The 15650-nt window shown below is 45.6% G+C and overlaps 1 protein-coding gene across 13 annotated transcripts in view; it reads left to right on the top strand.

Moving 5' to 3' along the window:
- Positions 1-15650, top strand: part of ZFHX3 (zinc finger homeobox 3) — a 1434500-nt gene that overhangs the window by 1334597 nt on the left and 84253 nt on the right. For all 13 annotated transcript variants that reach the window (XM_068259585.1, XM_068259586.1, XM_068259596.1 and 10 more), the window contains one exon: positions 8519-9015. In XM_068259585.1, coding sequence (XP_068115686.1) covers positions 8519-9015 — 497 coding nt within the window. The remainder of the gene's footprint in view (positions 1-8518; positions 9016-15650) is intronic.

Genomic DNA, 15650 nt, shown 5'->3' with positions numbered 1-15650 from the left:
GAGGCATCTAGACCAGGCATGGGCAAACTCTGCCCTCCAGCTGTTACGGAACTACAAGTCCCACAATGCATTTGCCTTTATGAGTCATGACTGTGGCTGTCAGACTCCTGCAATGCATTGTGGGACTTGTAGTTCGTTAACAGCTGGAGGGCTAAGTTTGCCCATGCCTGATCTAGATGTTTCTCACACTTGTCTTCAGCTCCCCTTCAAGGCAGCACCACCTTTTCAGATGGGTGTTGGTGTTTGTGAACCCAATCCCTCTCTCTCTTTCTTCCTCATTTGTTCCTCTTTCAGGATTCCTATTCAAATCTAAGTAAAAATATGTATTTTCCTACTGGAAAAATGTGTTTAATTGACTCTAAACTTTATTCCCATCCTTTAAATTGATATATTTCTTATTTTTTAAATGTTATGGAAAATGAACCAGGATAGAAAGGACCAGTGTGGTTTGAATTAGAAAACTACGTATTTTTTTTCATAGAAAACCATTATATTACGCGTGACTTTATGCATATATTATTGGGGAGGGGGGGGGGGGTGGCTTACATGACGCTCTTTTTGATCTCAAAAAGTTGGGTGGTATGCTGCTGGGCACCTGAACAGAAAGTGCTCAGTGGGTGTGTCCACCACTGATCTGTGCACACAGAGGTTACAGTATACCTTTAATCAAAGCAAGGTGCAGACTGAGATGTTAAGGTTACTTTTATAGAAACTTGTATGACTGAACTGGCTCATTTAGCACTGATCTGTTCTAGCAATACTGCAACAGAAACAGGTTTTTTGGTTTTTTATTACAGTCCATGCACTCTGTGTGGTGTCTAATGATAAATACATGAAGTTCCAGTGACCTCTCCTCCCCACCCCGGCTTCCACTTCCTCTTTCATGGAAATGGTAAAGTCGCAGGAAGTAGAAATATAGGATAAATTATTTTTAATGATTGCAAGAAAGCGGGCCATTTTACTTGAGAGGTCCATGTGATCTGACACAATGCTGCCATGGAACTTAATGTGAAACTTTAATGCCTGATCTTTGATGTATTGTACAAGTCCATGTTATAGATGCGTCGGTATGTTACTGGTGTAACTACAGCCGGTATCTATAGAAGCTGGGGATTCCTGCGGTTGATTGGAGCAGATCCTCCGAGGTGCCGGCTCAAGCAGCTGAGGCAGAGAACGCACTTGCATACCACAGAAATGTAGGCGCTAGTCTAGTTTAGGGGCTCAAGCAAAAACCTCATAGGGAAATTCTCCTAATGTGATTGGGCGGACAGCACCCTTTTTAAAGAGGCTCTGAACTCCGTTTCATCTCGGCTCTAAAAGTTAAGCAACAGCATAATCCCCTTTAAAGAATAAACATTTCTTGATTACAGCTGATACAAATCCTTTAATAATTCTGCAGTGTCTCTGCTGCCTGCTTTCGTAGAAGCAGACATAGATTTAACATCTGTGTTGAGCACTCTGCTGTGGCAGTCAGCTGACACAGCTGACTTAGTCACATGAGAGGGGGGATTAGACAGGCCCTCTAAATACATACAAGGTGCATTTTTCTCTTTTCCTTCTGTCTAGTGCAAGAGTTCAGGTCCACTTTAACTGCTAGGTTTCAGAGATTGTAGGAAAGTACGCCCACACTATTTGGCCAATCACGACACTCTGTGCTGTGGGGGGTGCTGTGATTGGACAACTGTCCCCTATGAGGATTCCTGCTGGGTCCCCTAAAGTAAACTAGCCCCAAAGTGAATGTTCCTTGATTTTCGTGTGCTTTTTTTTTTTTTTTTTTTTTTTTTTTAAGGCGTGGAAATGTGGCTACATGGTGTGAAACGCGTGCAGTGTGAGCTTTCTGCTGATGGGTGGAGCAATAAACTTCTCCACTTTTAACGATGCACTGCATGGTCACTTTACATTCATTTCCCATGAGCAGTGCTTGTCTACACCGAGACTGTTCTGTTCTATGGTAAGAGGAGGGGTGACGATGAGCAGGGAGGCACTGAATAATAGTCTTCATTTGTGTTGGTCATTGAGTGAGATGATAGGGAGTGCTAAATAATGTCCAGGATCGCTGGTACTGATTTTAGCTTTCCACCCAAAACTATCTCAATTGTCTTGGGTAACCGGAGTATAGCGTTCCTGTGTAGTTTAAGATTTCCAAACTGTCAGGTGACACCATTATTTCCTGTTTCCAATTTGCTGCTTCCTGTGTCACCTGCTCATGAATATAGAAAAAACAATCGCACATAGTGCATTACTGTGAATCACAAAGTACAGTTCCCCACACGTGCATAAGTGCTCAATTGTGCATCACTCGTGGTCTCTACAGCCCCTCCACACTAGCAGCTCACCAGATTGACACCACCTCACAGTCCAGGTGGGTCTAGCGCTTAGCCTATAGAGCGGCCAACTCCAATGACACTTCCACGATAGTTTAGTTCACAATTGGATGATCCATATTTAATGACAAGTTCCACATGAAAAACATATAAGAACACACATAGCATAAAACCGTTGGGCTAAAAGTTATGGCCTGCGCAATATCAGCGCACTCACTTGTGTAGGAAGATAACAGGCATTTCAGGCATTGCAGCCTAGCAATAAAGCTTCTCTGCTGGCGGTGTCGGCGTCCCGAATTTCCCCGCTCCTCGTGGCAGCCTGTCTCCTGACCTTCCAGATCCCAGTGACGTCAACGCTCCTGGTCACGCCCGACGCGTTTCGTCCAATGGACTCATCAGGGGCTGACGTCACTAGGGCGCTGACGTCTTTTATACTGAGGGCTAGCTCTATTGTGTAGTCTATGGGTGCCTAGGCATCCACTACTTCCTTATTATGACGTCATCAGTGGCCGTCTGGAACACTGATGTCCCGGCCCTATCTGATGACTAAAACCTGTGATGAGGGTTAATGCCATCTTGTGGCCAGATTACTAACTTCCACCCTTTTGGCTGAAGAAAATCTTACAGTCTAAAACAGTGCCATCTTGTGGCCTTTTAGCTAACTTACTAAAGCTAGGTTTGCCAGTATATCAACTCATGATTGAAAATAAGGGTGGAACTATCGTGGAAGTGTCATTGGAGTTGGCCGCTCTATAGGCTAAGCGCTAGACCCACCTGGACTGTGAGGTGGTGTCAATCTGGTGAGCTGCTAGTGTGGAGGGGCTGTAGAGACCACGAGTGATGCACAATTGAGCACTTATGCACGTGTGGGGAACTGTACTTTGTGATTCACAGTAATGCACTATGTGCGATTGTTTTTTCTATGTTTAAATTGTAGAAAAGAAGAGGAGCGCTGTCACAGCACTATAGACTGATATTCAAGGACTTGTGATAGCGAACACTCGATTGAAGCATATGCTATTGCACCCGTTTGTACTTTGGCAGGCGCAGTTTGTGTTTATTATACCTGCTCATGAATGACTCACTTTGGGTGGGAAGAAAATAGCCCTACACTTGTTTACAAGTCTGTGACATAGTGTGACTTAAGTTTGTTACACTTCGACATTTTCTCCGATTTTCAGAGCACAATAATCTGTTTACATCCATTCTTGGCGCAGATTAACTAATTTTTGTTAATTTGCTATGCGCATATATCAGTGCAAAATAAGTCCTTTAAAGGATACCTGAGGTGACCTGATAAGATAGACATGGGTATGTACAGTGCCTAGCACACAAATAACTATGCTGTGTTCCTTTTTTTCTTTCTCTGCCTGAAAGAGATAAATATCAGGTACCGTATATACTCGCAAGCAAGCCGACCCGCATGTAAGCCGACCCCCCCACTTTTACCCCAAAAAACAGGAAAAAATGATTGACCCTCATGTAAGCCGGGGGTAGGAAACGCTGGCCGCGTGATCCCCCCAGTATGTCCCAGTATAGCTAGTATAGTGCCCAGTATAGGTAGGTAGTGCTCAGTATAGCTAGTAAAATGCCCCAGTATAGCTAGTATAGTGCTCAGTATAGCTAGTATAGTGCTCAGTATAGCTAGTATAGTGCTCAGTATAGCTAGTATAGTGCTCAGTATAGCTAGTATAGTGCTCATTATAGCTAGTATAGTGCTCAGTATAGCCAGTATAGTGCTCAGTATAGCCAGTATAGTGCTCAGTATAGCCAGTATAGTGCTCAGTATAGCTAGTATAGTGCTCAGTATAGCCAGTATAGTGCTCAGTATAGCCAGTATAGTGCTCAGTATAGCTAGTATAGTGCTCAGTATAGCCAGTATAGTGCTCAGTATAGCCAGTATAGTGCTCAGTATAGCCAGTATAGTGCTCAGTATAGCTAGTATAGTGCTCAGTATAGCTAGTATAGTGCTCAGTATAGCTAGTGAAGTGCCCCATTATAGCTAGTATAGTGCCCCATTATAGCTAGTATAGTGCCCCATTATAGCTTGTATAGTGCCCCATTATAGCTTGTATAGTGCCCCATTATAGCTTGTATAGTGCCCCATTATAGCTTGTATAGTGCCCCAGTATAGCTTGTATAGTGCCCCAGTATAGCTTGTATAGTGCCCCATATAGCTAGCATAGTGCCCCATATAGCTAGCATAGTGCCCCATATAGCTAGCATAGTGCCCCAGTATGGGTGGGTGGGTAGGTGGGTGGGTAGGTGCTGTCCCTCCCCGCTCCCCCGCGGCTGCCGCTGCTATTACCTTAGGCGGCGCCGCTTCCTCTATCCCCGTCCTCCTCCGGTAACTCATTCACAGCAGCGCGCCTCTCGCTGCTGTGATGACGAGGAAACCATAGAGAGCGGCTTCCTGTAGCGGCGATGCCGTTACTATGGGAACCGCTCTCTATGGTTTCCTGCGTCATCACAGCAGCGGGGGGCGCGCTGCTGTGAATGAGTTACTTACCGGAGGACGACGGGGATAGAGGAAGCGGCGCCGCCTAAGGTAATAGCAGCGGCGGCTGCGGGGGGAGCGGGGAGGGACAGCACCTATCCACCCATGACTCGCAAGCAAGCCGACCCCCCAACTTTTGGCCCACTTTTGGGGGGTCAAAAATTCGGCTTGCTTGCGAGTATATACGGTATGTAAGTGGCTGACTCAGTCCTGACTCAGGCAGGAAGTGACGACAGTGTGATCCTCATTGATAAGAAATTCCAACTATAAAACACTTTCCTAGCACAAAATGGCTTCTGAGAGCAGGAAAGAGCTAAAGAGGGTCAATACTTCATAGATTTTATCTCTGGCATACTTCAATGAATGTGTCATTGAGCAAAAAACAATAAAACAGTTAAAACTTAAAAATTAGATTTAAACCTAAAATAAAGCTGTTGAATATCTTAAAAAGTCATTTTGGCAGAAGGAAGATAGATACAATAGTTTATTTCATTAGTTTATTTTCGCCTCGGGTGTCCTTTAAAGGACAACTGAAGCGATAGGGATATGGAGGCTGCCATATTTATTTCCTTCTAAGCAATACCAGTTGCCTGGCAGCCCTGCTGATCCTCTGCCTCTAATGCTTTCAGCCATAGACCCTGAACAAGCATGCAGCAGATCAGGTGTTTTTGACATTATTATTGTCAGATCTTCCAAGATTAGCTGCATGCTTGTTTATGGTGTTATTCAGACACTACTGCAGCCAAAACGATCAGCAGGGCTGCCAGGCAACTGGTATTGTTTAAATGAAAATAAATATGGCAGCCTCCATGTTCTTCTCACTTCAGGTGCCCTTTAATGCCATCATAAATTATATTTTTTTTATAGAGGGTCCAGACCGAACTATAAATGTTACAAACTACTAGGAAAATGTCGTTCCTATTTCTTTGCTACCATGGTGTTGGTATACTGTTTGGCATACAGAACGGCCCCAGATTTCTATCCTCCTTAGTGAATAGTTGGCTGCACAGTTTTTGTTTTCTTTCCTCCAGTAAAGCAGAATTGTACTAGGAAAGCTAATGTCCCTAACACAGTCCTAAGAACACAAATGTGTAAAACATCTAGGAACATTAGACAGTCACCGGTGTGATTTGGAAGAGGAAACCGTAGCACCTGGAGGTAAATCATGCAAACACATAGAAGCACCATACAGACAGGTTTTCCTGGTGGTACCGTAATTAGGCCCAGGGCGCCGGTACTGCAAGACCACGCTGTCCAACATTGTTGACATGTTTACAGCCACCTCAGCCTGAACCTCAGAACTGCTGGTTTGTTTTGTCCATCAGGGACTTTCTGGAGATTCCATTATAGGTAGGATTGTATTTGAATCATCTGGAAGGAGTTGGGATGAGCGGGAGCAGCCACATGGGCTCGCGAACTATGTTCTCCCCCGCCAAGCCCCTTGCTGAGGCTTTGTTATTAGCTGCAGATGGTACAGTCCCTCAGATAGGGTTCCACTGAGCGGATGGTTGACGTTATTTATGGGTTGTCATTAGCAGCAGACACTGGGGTCTCCCTGCAGGTCTGCTCCTGACAGGCACTGTAGGCCTCGCTGCTCCGTGAGGCCTGCGCATGTACTGTACACTCTCCAGTTGTCTTTCTACACTCTGCACCAAAAGTATTAAAATAACGAACAATGGAAACGAAATCCCTTCAGGGCTAGATGACTCACAACAGTTTAGTAGAGGCTGAACTTCAAAAATCGCAGCTTGGTGTTAAATATTGCTAGCCGGTATCACGGTCTGTGACGTCACACACCCCCTGTTTTCCTACTGATATCCTTCCACCCAAAACTGATGGGAAATTGCAGTTTTAGGTGCATAGAGGTGTCTTGTGGACTGTGGTTAAAAGATGATGTGACAAGGTGAGATAGACATGTGTATTTACAGTGCCAAGCATACAAATAACTAGGCTATGCCATGTTCCCTTTTTTTTTTTTTCTCTGCCTGAAAGAGTTGCACATCAGGTATGCATGTGACAGTTTCTGTCTGGGTCTGGACTGGGTCGGACTATAACAAAACCCTCACTGATAAGTAATTACAGCCATAAAACCCTTTCCTTGCAGAAAATGCCTTCTGAGAGATGGAAAGACATACAAAGATTGCTCTGGCGTAGTGCGCTGAATGTGTCAATGAGCAGAGACAATGAAACAGTAAAAACTTTAAAAAGTAGACTTGCATATAATATAGAACTGCTGGATATCTAAAAAGTCATTTTTAGGAGGAGGGGGGATAGACACAATTGTTTATCTCATTGGTGTATTTTCACCTTGAGTTTCCTTTAAGAAATCTTTGTACCCGATAACCCATCTGCTGCTGGAAATTTCAGGTCTTTCTTTTCTTTTGAGTTTTTTTGTTACTAAGAATTCTACACAGAGTGAGACGTACAAAGAAATGTGAATAGCTAAACCATCAAGGTTTAGTTGAAGCAGTTGATTCAGCCAGTGAGGGAGTGGGAAGTTCAAGATCGGATTAGTTAGCACCTATTGCTCGTGGGTCCTGTTGGAAGGTACTGGATCTACCCAACTGCTTGAGAGACGTAAGCGTTTAGTTGCTGGTTCAACCTATTTGTAAGTTCAGCTTTTTATATATTCTGTTCTATTATTGAACTTCCACACCCTTTCTGACTATAATCACCTGGCTTTTAATCAAACCATTCGCAGATGTTTGACTAAAGCCCAGGTGATTGCAATCACAAAGGGAAAGAAAAGTTCAAAAAAGTTTGAAGTGGATATGAAAAGTTCAAGAATGGAGTATTTTGCCTCGTGGAGGGGCTGATGTTGCAGGGTTTGGACTTTGGTTCCTGCATTTGTTGTTGGTTGTAGTAATACATACAGGGGCGTAACTACAGGGGAGCAACCGTAGGGGGCCCCAGAGTTGTAACTCCCTCTGACAAAGAAGGTCGGCCTTAAGATCAGGTGTTATGTGGCTACACTTGTTATGTGAGTGAAGAATACAATGGTCACACTTGTTTTAGGACCCTTACAAGATGCCCCCACCCAAGGCTGTGAGGTTCACAAGGGGTTAGCAAGGAAAGGGGGTGAACATTGGGGGGGGGGGGGGTCCATCAATGTTTTTCTGGGGAAGACCAGTGGTTCATATTTACAGTTCTGGATACCTAACCAGACCTGTGTTTCCCACTTTTGCTCATGAAACAAAGTTGGACTCTTTTAAGGAAGACCTCTTAATGCCATTCATGGTTTGTACCCCGATCAATTCAGTATAGTGCACCCATGAGTCCCTTTCATATTCCTAGCTGAATTCAAATTTGGGTCTACCCTGCCTCTGTGCCATGGTTTTTGTAACTGTGATTGGGAGCTTTGCCATGTGTATATCGAGCCTGTGTGTACAGATGGATTTGGGCATGCCCAAGCAGCTAGCATTGACTGTTGGCTCAAGAGCTTCATGCTCTCAGGAAACGCAAATGTTAGGGGTATGACCTCCAACATGGACGTAAGTCGCTGTTCATAATGCTTCAGGACATAGAAACAGAAATATAGAATAACTGTACCCTTTCATTTTCTTTGTTCAGGCCAACTAAAATTTCTCCATACCTCCTAGAGTTGACTGACTGGTTCCTGATCTTTGCTTTGGCCTCCTTCACCTTTCTAACGTTTTCACCTCAGTCTCAAGCTGTGTCTTTTTGTTTCTCTTCCCAGTGGGTGGCGAGATCCCTCTGGACATGCGTTTGGGTGGTGGACAACTGGTCTCAGAAGAACTCATGAACCTGGGCGAGAGTTTTACTCAAACCAACGACCCGACCTTGAAACTGTTTCAGTGCGCGGTTTGCAACCGATTTACGACCGACAACCTGGACATGCTGGGCCTGCACATGGGGGCGGAGCGCAACCTTCCGGAGGAGGAGTGGAAGTCCGTAGTTGGAGATTCTTACCAGTGCAATCTCTGTCACTACAACACCCAACTGAAGGCCAACTTTCAGCTGCACTGCAAAACTGACAAACACGTACAAAAGTACCAGCTGGTGGCTCACATCAAAGAGGGGGGCAAGGTCAATGAGTGGAGGTTGAAGTGTGTTGCCATAGGCAACCCGGTGCATCTGAAGTGCAACGCTTGTGACTATTACACCAACAGCCTGGAGAAGCTGCGACTGCACACTGTGAATGCCAGACACGAGGCCAGCCTCAAGTTATACAAGGTAAGCACTTTGTTGCCTGTTGGGTCAGTCTGGTACGGCAGCGTTTCCAAGAGCTGGCCTCCAGTTTCAGCAACCGTGCATGTTTTGCAGGAAATCTCACCTATACGCAGGTCATGTAATTAGTGTGTAAACTGTATCAATGATTGGCCTGTGAGGATAGCCACAAAACATACACCGTTGAGGCCAGGTCTGGGAAACGCAAAGGTATGGTTTAACACACTAATTTTGAATATGTTGACTGGCTGGATTGCCACTGTTTGCGTAAGAGTTCACCATGATGCCGTGAGGCTTATCGTAACCACAGGGTCACTTGCTACAAGTCATAGCAGCCAATAATATTTGACACATTTGTTAGGTGAATTATTTCTGATTTGGATGCTGTGGTTTCATGGCTGCCGCTTTGCTTTTGTTGGCCCTCATCTCTATAAGGGGGGGTGAGAATGGATGGTTTGGTGTCTTGCGTATCTGTGATTGATTTTCATTGTCTTGTTTAAAAGAGGATCGGTACTCTACAATTCTTATAATAAAAAGCATACCATTCTATTCATTATGTTCTCCTGGGCCCCTTTGCTGTTTCTGCCTCTCCCTGCTGCAATCCTGGCTTGTAATTGCCAGTTTTAGGCAGTGTTTACAAACAAAAGACATGGCTGCTAACAGCATGTGATAGGCTGAGAGTAGCTCAGTGTGTGAGTCATACAGAGCTTGGAAGGGGCCTGGAGAGGGTGTGTATAGCTTCTATCCTATCACAAGCAGACCTGCACATTCCAGCCTGAGTACCTGAGCCCGACAGAGCCCACAGAGGAAAAGAAGATTAGATTATATAACAGAGATAACACAGCCACTGTGCAACTAGAAAAGGCTGCAGTAAGCCAGACCACATTAGAACAGGTATAGGAACTTATAGGATAGAAGAAATGAGGCTGAAAATTTTGTTACAGAGTCTCTTTAAAGAGTTAGTGGTTTTCTACTTACAGTAAGTATAACTGAAGTGCCTTAAATATGGTCCCTAATAATCCAGTATACTTATTAACTTTTAACTTTATTCCTCCCCTTATCTTGATGTGCGCATCCCCTGCCCCCACTGCAGTATAGTATAAGCTGTTATTCTATGACTATACTGATAGTAAACTCACTGCAATGCGTGCTCTGCTACCTCCAGTATGCACAGTATACTCTTTTATTCCATTCCTGTACTGATGGCAAACTACCTGCAGTGTGTGCTAATCTCTGCTACCTCCAATACTTATATTATAAGTTGTTACTCTGTGCCTATACTGATAATAAACTAGCTATAGTGTGTGCTGATCTCTGCTACCTCCAGTATTTACAGTATAAGCTGTTACTCTGTGCCTATACTGATAGTAAACTAGCTGCAGCATGTGCTGATCTCTGCTACCTCCAGTATGTACAGTCTAAGCTGTTACTTTGCACCTATAGTGATAGTAATCTAGCTGCAGTGTGTGTTGATTCCCTGTTTGAAATTTGGGCTTTAAAAAAAAAAATCTTCCCTTCACACATGTAAGTTGTCAGCACTCCTTATCCTTCCCCTGCCAGTCATTATGAGCACTTCAGTACATACTGAGGATGAAGTATGGGTTAGCCAAAAGTAGCTCTTATTGTATCTTCTCGTAAACAGTGAGGTGGCATGTCTAATGCTGGATACACACGGTGCGTTCGCGCACTCGATTTTCCCGTCCATTCCCGTCGATTCGTTTATTTCCAACATGTCCGATTTGGATTTCGATGGATCGTTAGGTCGATTCGGCATACTTTGCATGCGAATCGACCTAACGATCCATCGAAATCCAAATCGGACATGTTGGAAGTAAACGAATCGACGGGAAAATCGAGTGCGCGAACGCACCGTGTGTATCCAGCATAAATCCTAAGAGCTAGCATTGAATAGTGTGAGCATTCAGTAGTGTTGAGTAGAAGTACAGTAACCCTTTTATGTAAACCTGTCATTAGTGAAATGTGAGGACAGTTCCTGTCTGATCTGCTGACTCCAAGGCTCACCAAGCAAAGACAGGTCTTCATATATGGCATAACTCATGAGGGTTGGTAATGGCTGTTTGATGGAAGTGGCAACCAACCTGTGGATCTGGAATCGGTATGTGATGTTGGGATGTGGAGGCGGGAACCACAACACTGATAGTTCTTGGTTCATAGTCTAGTAACAGACAGGGATTGGGGGTACCTGAAACAAGAGCTGTGGACTGTGGTGGGCCCAGGCTCTATGCTGGCATGTTTGCAGTGAGCAGTCTAATTTGTCTTGCTTAGTTTGTGCCACCTCCTTTCCTGAAAGGTGATGTTGGTTGGCCACAACTACTGACCATTCAGGTACTTGCTGTAGTCCCGCCTCCAAACACACCCAGCTGACTTTTTGTACTTTTTAAACTTGTCCAGACTCTGGTTCTGTTGTAGCAACATTTTGTGTGAGGCCTTCTCAAGCATCATGGGTTAAGTGTGGGCAGTTTCCTAGCCCTTGGTGGATACAAATTTCCCAGCTGGCCCTATTTGGGAACTGGTTTCCCTGTCCCTCTTTGTCTGAACGCTAGGGCTGGACAACTCCCAATAGCTGGGCAGCCAGAGTCCCTCAAGAATTATGGCCTAACTGTTGACTTTCTCTAATTGTTGTCTGTTTTGGTGGCTCCTAACATGGCCAGGATTGGTCATGATTGACTCCTGATCTCAGTTTTCATTTGTCCATTACTTTTTAAGTTGCCCCTAGTTTAGGTTTTTGTTGGCCAAAATAAATACTCTGTTCAACTCCAAGTGTCCGTGGTTGACATCCAACCTTGAAATGATTGCTATGTTTGATACTCTTTGGTTATAAGAGCTGTATGACCTCAATTAGTGAAGCTTCGTGGGAAGGGGGGGGGGGGGTGTCTTTCTGTTGCCTGAATATGTTTGCCCTAGAATGGTTTTCACTTTCTCCTCTCAGAAAGTTGGCTGAATGTAGACGTATAGTGGGCTTGCACCCATAGGCTGAATTTTGAACAAATTACTAGCCAGCAGCATCACTAATACGTCATCTGCCTTTTATTCAGTGTTTTAATGTGGAAAAAAAGCAAATCTCTAACTGGGCTCTGTATCAGGTGATTATGCCAAAGAGAGAGTTCTAACGAGATGCATGCTGGGAGATTTACATCGGCAGAGCTTCTCTGCAGCTCTGTGATGGAAGAAAAGGATTACCAACACACTGATATTTACATGTGGCAGATACAAGCCAGAGAAAGGTCAGATAAACGGGTGCGTGAGGTCTAGGGGCAGGACAGGGTGTCTGAGTGGTACTGTATTTTCCCTCTCTCACTATCGCAGTCCCAGCAGAGAGGACACAGACAGCAGGAAAATCTCCAGTGGCGCTAGCTCCTCTACATACAGCCTACACACTGTGCAGTGTTCACCCTTGTAGACTCATTTATCTGTTCTGGGTTGAGGCAGAACCCACCAGCCTGAACAGGAGATGCTTGTTTCCATTCGGCTGAGTTTTGTTATGGACGGAATTGCTCAGACAGGTCCTCTTGGTTCTGTAATGAGCGCTGATCTGTCAGCCATCTCTCCCCTCCCCCGCCCGCCTTGTCCTGGCTTTTGGTTCTCTAACCATAGAAGCAGTGAACATCCCGTAAATAGCCTCTCGCTCGCCCCATAGAATTCCTCCAGACGCATCTATTGATTTTCACTGGACTTAAAGCCTTACCCTCCTCTCTAATCATTCCATAATGGCTTTAGTATGAACGGTCAGGTACAGCTCCCCATAAATCTCCTGCGCTCATTCACTTACCTTCCACACGCACACACGCACTCCAACATCTCTCTCTATGTCTCCCTTTCCCCTGTGTGTGTCTCTCTCCCTCTCTGGCTGTTTCTTTCATTTGTACTCTCTCTTTCTCTCCATTGCTGCCTTCCATGTACACTCTCCTCTCTCCCTTGCTGTCTTTCATGTATTTTCTACCCCTCTATCCCTTGCTTTCTTTCATGTGCTCGCCCTCCCTTGCTGTCATTTTCATGCACTCTCTCTCTCTCTCTCCCTTGCTGTCTCTTCCATGTGCTGTCTCCCCTCTCTCCCTTGCTGTCTCCCCCTCTCTCACTTGCTGTCTCATGTGCTGTCTCCCCCTCTCTCCCTTGCTGTCTCCCATGTGCTGTCTCCCCCTCTCTCCCTTGCTGTCTTTCATGTGCTGTCTCCCCCTCTCTCCCTTGCTGTCTTTCATGTGCTGTCTCCCCCTCTCTCCCTTGCTGTCTCATGTGCTGTCTCCCCCTCTCTCCCTTGCTGTCTCATGTGCTGTCTCCCCCTCTCTCCCTTGCTGTCTCATGTGCTGTCTCCCCCTCTCTCCCTTGCTGTATCATGTGCTGTCTCCCCATCTCCGCATTGCTGTCTCATGTGCTGTCTCCCCATCTCTCCCTTGCTGTATCATGTGCTGTCTCCCCATCTTTGCCTTGCTGTCTCTTCCATGTGCTGTCTCCCCCTCTCTCCCTTGCTTTCTCTTCCATGTGCTGTCTCCCCCTCTCTCCCTTGCTGTCTCATGTGCTGTCTCCCCCTCTCTCACTTGCTGTCTTTCATGTGCTGTCTACCCCTCTCTCCCTTGCTGTCTCATGTGCTGTCTCCCCCTCTCTCCCTTGCTGTCTTTCATGTGCTGTCTCCCCCTCTCTCCCTTGCTGTCTTTCATGTGCTGTCTCCCCCTCTCTCCCTTGCTGTCTTTCATGTGCTGTCTCCCCCTCTCTCCCTTGCTGTCTTTCATGTGCTGTCTCCCCCTCTCTCCCTTGCTGTCTCGTGCTGTCTCCCCCTCCCTTGCTGTCTCGTGCTGTCTCCCCCTCCCTTGCTGTCTCGTGCTGTCCCCTCCTCTCTCCCTTGCGGTCTCTTTCATGCACGGTCTCCTCCTCTCTCCCTTGCGGTCTCATGTGCTGTCTCCCCCTCTCTGCCTTGATGTCTCTCACATTTGCTCTGTCTCTCCTACTTTGTCTTTCCTGTGGAAATGCTATCCTCTTTCTTTTTCTTTGTCTTTCCCTCTCTATCCTTCTTTGTCTCTCTCTTCTCTCCCTCTTTTTATCCCTCTTTCTTCTCTCTCTGTATTCCTTCCCCTCCCTTCTTTGTCTCTCTCTGTCTCTCCCTCTCTCCTTTCCTCTCTCTCATATCTGCACACAATAGCCTTAATGGGGGTGTCGGCATGCCGCTCCCCCTGACCCCCAGGCCGCAGCGCTGCCAGGGAGATGAACCACCAGGGATTGTGGTCCTTGGACCAGCAGTTCAGAGGCGAGGTGGATTGAGATTGATTGCATGTTATGTTTCCTCTTGCAAATGTAATCCATTAGGCTGGCACATCTCTAATCAGGTTACGGCAGAGTTAACTGCATGTAATCAACTTCTCCACTGTCACACACACACAGAAAATCCCGCCCAATGGCCAAACTGTATCCAGGAGCGAGAATTGACCGAATTTTGCCTGGGCGGGGGCCAGAGCCCATGTGGCGGGCTGGGAAGGCGATTGCAGAGATAGCGAGGGAGCTGCAATCTGGTTTTGCTTAAAGGTGAATATTGAATGTCTTGGCTTTCATCCCTGTACGGCCTCTGAGAGCATCCAGCCTGCTAATGACTTGGTTGATTTGCCTTTTCTTTGCTGACCAGTTCATCAGGAAAAGAGCTTAGAGAGCCGGCTAGTTTAACCCCACACAGGGATCAGAGCGGCGGAAGACTTCATCGCTTGCTTTCATTTAGCTTCTGAAACACAAATACAGACCTCTCAGTCTATAGATCTCTGCAAGATACAAACAAGTGCACCGAGGCCTAGTCCATCAGTCGAGGCCTTTGTAGAGACCTCGGCTGGGGCAGAATTCTCAGGTTATGATATATCTCCCTGTCTGGGCATGGTGACCCACCACGACCCACTAAGACATTTTGTCCCAGAATCTATGTGTTCAGCTTGATGGGAAATTTGTTGCATGTGGTTTAGGATAGCTTTGTTGACCTGGACAAATCTCAGGAGGACAGTGACAAGCTGGATTGACAGATGAAGGCCTGTGCCTTACTAGAGTCAGTTTTGTTGTGGTCAGTGGAAGATTAGGTCCTCTTCGAGGTTCTACATTGACTCTTGTAGTATAATGACTCACTGGTTGTCCACCCCAGGCCTAACCACGCTATACAGAGAGGAGTCTCTTCTGAGGGGATTCTTCTCGTTTGTTCTGGGAGGTCACTTATTTCTTATTTGTGGGAATAGGCCTTTCCTCGGTTAATCCGTGCTGCTATTGGGGTTAAGGTTCCAATGCAACTTCAAAGCCATGAATGTATGTTGATTTTGGATAGTGGAGGACAAGATTCAAACCTATTTCTGTCTGTATCACCACTGGGGAGATGTCTGGTTGTCATGTCTTTTAGGACTTCCATAATTTTAACCTTGACCCTGATGGTGTCAAGTGCAGGAAATGAAGGAAGCAGTGAAAACTGAACTGTTTCTAAATATTCTCAATGCTACAAAAAGTGTTTTTTTGTCTGTGTCCTTGTTGGAAGATTACCTTCTTCCTTTTGCAGTGGGAATTTAAATGTTCCTAGTTGTGAGTTTCATAATGATAACCTTGCATAGTGTGTAAGGGGATTTATTGCTATGAGTGCCCTCAATTTTTTAACTTGTTAGATAGTTGTG

This window comes from Hyperolius riggenbachi, chromosome 11, assembly GCF_040937935.1.
Source record: "Hyperolius riggenbachi isolate aHypRig1 chromosome 11, aHypRig1.pri, whole genome shotgun sequence".
NCBI classification, from domain to species: domain Eukaryota; kingdom Metazoa; phylum Chordata; class Amphibia; order Anura; family Hyperoliidae; genus Hyperolius; species Hyperolius riggenbachi.
The sequence above is the reverse complement of the archived record's forward strand: the minus strand, read 5'-3'. Positions and strand labels throughout refer to the sequence as shown.